A 5,099-nucleotide genomic window follows, 5' to 3' on the forward strand; every position below is an offset into this window, starting at 1 on the left:
TTTTCCACCCGGGCAGCTGGGGGGGGGGGGGGGGTGGTCTGGGAGGAGGGGCAGCAGAGCGGCCAGGCCCCAGCTCTGGAAACGTCCACATCCTGGGTTAGGAGACATCACTGCCCAGCGAGGCTCATGGTCGCACACCTACTAGGTGCCAGCGTCTGGGAGACGAATTGGACGCAGACCCTGACTGGAGCCACAGCCGAGGGGGACCAGCTGGTGGCAGGGCAGCAGGTTGGCCCCCTGGGGGTCAGGGGGCGGAGGGTAGGGGGGAGGTGAGGAGTGACCAGGGGGAGGTCTGCAGGGCGGTGGTGGCCCCTGCCTCTGGGGGAGGGATGGGGTCCTGGGCCTCCCTCCCGGGAGGAGGCAGTGACTGGACTCTGGTGTGTGCAGGGCCTGGTGGGCAGCTGGGTCGGGCCTGAGGGGACCAAAGGCCCTGAGAGAACCAGGCTGAGGAGCCTAAGTGCACGGAGTGTGGGTGCCCCGAGAGGGCGCTGTGTGACCTGTCCCAACGGGCGAGGGTGGGAAGCCTGGGGGAGTGACTCCCCAGGGAGGCGGGAGTCCAGGGGGCAGCCAGGACCAGGGCGGAAAGCCTGGGAGCTGCAGGCCCTCCAGGGGTCGGCGGTGGTGGCCATGGCCCTGCCCCTGAGGTCCTGACTTCCAGATCCAGGCCCATGGCAGGGAGAGGGGAAGCAGGCCTGAGGGGGACCAGGCGGGCACCGGCTCTGGCCGGGCAGCTGACATCGGCCCTTAGGCTGTCAGGAGCCCCTCCTCCCACGCCCACTCCCCAGACGTCCGTCACAGGCGTCTCCCCCTCGACGTGTCCCAGGACAGCAACCACGCGGAGCCGGCAGCTGGGCTCGGCCGGGCAGCCCGCTGGGCTCCGAGTTCAGTGAAGACCATCATCTTAGGGTTCCTTTCCTGTGGGCACATCGGGCAGGAAGTGGGTGCCGCACAGGCGACCAGGAGGCCCCCCGAGGGAACTGCCCTGTTCTCACCCCCGGGACTGAGGGCCGACCACGAGGCAGAAGGGGCTTCACCTCAGGGGCCCAGGGCAGCACCCCGAGGGGCACTGAGAACCAGGGGAGGAGTCGGTGTCAAAGGCTCCCCACAGGCGCTGGGCACCCCAGGCTCCACCAGAAGCCACTGCCCCCCCAGGAGCTGTCCCCCCAGGAGCTGCGCCCACAGGAGCTGTGCCCCCAGGAGCCTCCCACAGGCTGTCACCCCCCAGGTGACAGAGGCCCTGACCCCTGAGGACACAGCCTGATGTCGGACATGTCCCTGTGCTGTGAGGCACAGCCTCGAGGAGGGGGAGACGGGATGGAGACAGACCACCCAGCACCTGCATCGCCCGCCACAGCTCGTAACAGCCTCAGCACCTGCTCGGGGAACCCCTGGCAGAGGGATCATGGCAGTGGCCCAACTGCCCAGCCAGGGCCCGCAAACCAGCTTGGCTTCCTCAGTGAGAAGCTGGCCCGGCCGTAGGCCTCTGCACCAAGGCTCCTTAGCTTCCCCATTGGCAGGAACAGACCCCAGGGCCTTTGCGCCTCCGGGGTCTTCCAGGCGGAGCCCCCTCCTGCCCGGCTCTGCCGGCTGATGCTGGGCTCCTTTGCCTCCCGGGAGTGACTCAGCTCAGCGGCACCCAAAGATGTTTATTCATGAGAGTTTTCATATCCACAGGCGTCGAGGCCACGTCAGCGGCCAAAGAAAAAACCAGGCAAGCAGAGGCCTCCAGCAAGGCTCAGGCAGTTTAATGAGTTTTACTCATTGGATAAAAGTGTCAACTTCGTGACTGAGAAAAACAGCATAGCGCCAGTTCTCAGTCCGCCCCGGGGGGTGGGGATGGGGGGGCTCCGGCGGCCGGGCATGGGGCGCTCACTCCTTGAACTTCCACTCCTGGCGGCACATGGGGCAGTGCTGCTGCACCTGCTGCGCGTTCAGCCACTTGAGGATGCAGTGCATGTGGAAGCAGTGGGAGCACTGGCCCCACACCAGCGGGCAGTCGTCGCCGGGCACCTTACCTGCAGGGACAGGGCACGTGGCAGCAGGCGGGGCCGAGGCAGGGACCCCAGGATGTTAGGTGTGGGCGCCCAGGGCCTCTCGGAGAAGACAATTGCAGGAGTCACCCCTGATTCTGTGGGACGCCACCCCCGTGTGAGCCCCACCCAGTGAGAGCAGCTGGGGGGGGGTGGGCATCAGTGGCAGGAAGAGCCCTGGCCTGGCCCACAGCCCCCACCGCCAGCCTCCCGGCCCGGGCCTATCAGCAGACACTGCAGCGCGGCCACCTGACTGCGATGCCAGGTGACTGTGTCTCAGCGCAGTAGGGCTAGTCCTCTTTCTTTAAAAAAAAAATTTTTATTGACTTCAGAGAGGAAGGAGAGGGAGAGAGAGAGACATCAATGATGAGACAGAATCACTGATCGGCTGCCTCCTGCAGGCCCCACACTGGGGATCGAGCCTGCAACCTGGGCCTGTGCCCCGACTGCTAATCAAACCAAGACCTCCTGGTTCATAGGTCGAGGTTCAATCACTGAGCAACACTGGCCAGGCAACCTTTTAAAACATATTTTCTCTAACAAAAATGTCACTTGCTTTCTGAAGCTTTTATGACACAACCAGAAAACTATACACTTAGAAAACACAAAATTATAGACCTCACTCCCCTGCCTGTGCCAGGAGCACGCACCGTGTGACACCCCCACACCCAGGGCCTTTCCAGCCTTAGCGAAACTCCGCTTGGAATCACCCTATCAAACCAGGTCCCTTACAAACAGGAAGGTGAGGGGGAGCAGGAGCAGCCAGCCCACAGCTGGGGTCCCGCGAGCCCACCGACAGGGCACCAGGCCGCCCTGAGCCCTGCCTGCCGGGACAGGGCGGTGACTCGGGCCTGCCAGTGTCCGGATGGAAGTCCTTTCAGTTAGAACTCGGCTCACCGGGACTTTCACTCCAGAGCCTGCTGGGCCACGGAGCGTGGAGCGGCCTCACTACCGCCTCGGGCCCCCTGGGTTTGCCCAAGGACGTGCACTTGGCAAGAGAAACCGGTGCCACTTCGTCTGCACAGCAAGCAGCTGAGCTCGTCAAACACCTTGCACGTCACAACTGGCTCCCTCCACCACCACCAGCAGGTCCACAGATCAGACTCTAAACCCGCCGCTCTCCGCAGCTGGCAGGGCCGGCACACGGGGACACCCAGCCACGGGCCCAGCTGGGCTGTGCAGGCCCCTGGTGCCATCGTGAACACAGGCTCACCCACCACACCCATCACCCCCGGGCACTTGAAGACTTTTTTCTTTTCAGAAGGCACAATCTGTTGCTTAGAAAGTTATAAGAACTCTCCCCCTCAGGCTCCCTGGCCTCTGTGTACCCTTGGGAAACAATTTAAAATAGATTAAAAGAAACAGATGAAGCAGAGCCAATCAATGGCTATCTCAGGCCCCGCCCACCGGTGGGATTGGATCAGGATGGATTAGCGCCAGGTGACGAGGTTCCTCTCAAACAAAGCAGACGAGATTAAGCCTAGAATTCCGGGATGGTCCGCATTTCACTGCAACAAGCAAAGCCCTGTCCCGCCCTGGCCTGTTTGGCTCAGTGGATAGAGCTTCGGCCTGGGGACTGCGGGGTCCCGGGTTCGATTCCGGTCAAGGGCATGTACCTTGCTTGTGGGCACATCCCCAGTGGGGGGTGTGTAGGAGGCAGCTGATCGATGTTTCTCTCTCATAGATGTTTCTAACTCTCTATCCCTCTCCTTCCTCTCTGTAAAAAAAATCAATAAAAATATATTTTAGAAAAAGAAGAAGCAGCAAAGCCCTGTCGCTATTCTGGGCACTCGGCCCACAAACAAGGCCTGGTCATCACAGGGCAGTGGGGAGCCTCAGTCCCCACTTTTCCTCCGCAGCCCTGGTCCCCCCCCCTCCCCCCCCACACACACACCGAGTCCTCCCCTTGCTTCTGCTGTGTTCCCTCGGGTCTGACAAAAAACTCAACCCCCTGCAGCAAACGTCTGCTTCTGACCTAAACAGACAGCGAAATGTTTCTACTTTGCAGAACAGGCCCGGGACAAAGGCACCACAAAGGAGAAATCCAGTGAAACCTGATGGTCAGCAAGATCTCACACACACACACAGATACACACACACACAGATACACACACACACAGATACAGATACACACACAGATACAGACAAACACACACAGAGATACAAACACACAGATACAGGCATCAGCTTCCTAAAGGGGTCGGGGCCTGAAAAGGAGAGGGGGGAGGGGGAGGAGGGCTGCTAAGATCAAGCAGCTAAAAAACCCCCGAAAAGATCAAACAGGTGACGGGCAGGGCCAGCAGCCCCGCTCGGCCCCGGGAATAGGGCGCCGGGGCGCCGGGGACGGGAGCGGAGATGGAAAGTCCGCCGGTTAGAGACGCGGGGGAGGCGAGGGCGCGGGGCCGGTTCCCGATGACTTTCCAGCTCCCCCCGCCGCTCCTCCGGCTCCTCCCCGTCCCGATGGGCGCGTCTCCTCACGAAACTCCTTTTGGTCCCGTTATTTTCCAATAAGTTCCACCCCCTCTCCCTGCCCCACGCGAGTCCCAGCTCAGTGCGGCCCCTGACGGCGTCTGGATCCACGTTCGGACCCAACCTCCTCCCTTTCTCCCGCCAACTCTTCTCGAGGGGAGGGAGCCCGGACCCAGGCCCTCGGCGCCGGTGCTTCCTGGGAGACGCGGGGTGCGTGAGGGGTCGCGGGGGGCGGAGGGGGGGCGGGGTGTGTGCGGGGCGCGGGGCACTCACAGTCCGGGCAGCAGCCGTTGAAGGCCATCCGGCAGATGCCGCAGTTCTCGTCGTTGGCCACCCAGAGCCAAGTGGCCACGCCGTTCCAGCACTTAATCTTCACCCTCATGGCGGCGGGTCTTGCGGGCGAGGACGAGACCGCTGCGGCCGAGGCTGCGGGGCGCGGGGGGCCGGGGCCGGGGGCGCCGACGGACCCGGGCGCCGCAGAGCTCGGCGCGCACTCGGACCCCTGCAGCGGCCGTCGGTGCCCAAACGAACGGAAGACCCACCCCTTCCCGCAGGGAGTTCACCCGGGAAACAGCCCGAGGGGCGGGGTCGCCCGGGAGG

At 63.0% G+C, this 5,099-nt stretch overlaps 2 protein-coding genes across 2 annotated transcripts in view; one reads left to right on the forward strand and one right to left on the reverse strand.

Moving 5' to 3' along the window:
- Positions 1-1,723: 1,723 nt before the first annotated feature.
- Positions 1,724-5,093, reverse strand: ANAPC11 (anaphase promoting complex subunit 11). The gene is made up of 2 exons (XM_006107953.3): positions 4,773-5,093; positions 1,724-2,015 (listed from the first exon to the last, which is right to left on the reverse strand). Exons 1-2 carry the CDS (start codon positions 4,879-4,881, stop codon positions 1,870-1,872), a joined length of 255 nt encoding a protein of 84 aa, XP_006108015.1. The 5' UTR covers positions 4,882-5,093; the 3' UTR covers positions 1,724-1,869.
- ALYREF (Aly/REF export factor) overlaps positions 4,880-5,099 on the forward strand; it is a 3,653-nt gene continuing 3,433 nt past the window's right edge. The window contains exon 1 of the mRNA XM_014449977.1: positions 4,880-5,016. Within this exon, the coding sequence (XP_014305463.1) occupies positions 4,880-5,016 (137 nt within the window). The remainder of the gene's footprint in view (positions 5,017-5,099) is intronic.

The sequence above is a fragment of the Myotis lucifugus genome, unplaced genomic scaffold, assembly GCF_000147115.1.
Source record: "Myotis lucifugus unplaced genomic scaffold, Myoluc2.0 scaffold_1600, whole genome shotgun sequence".
Classification (NCBI taxonomy): Eukaryota; Metazoa; Chordata; class Mammalia; order Chiroptera; family Vespertilionidae; genus Myotis; species Myotis lucifugus.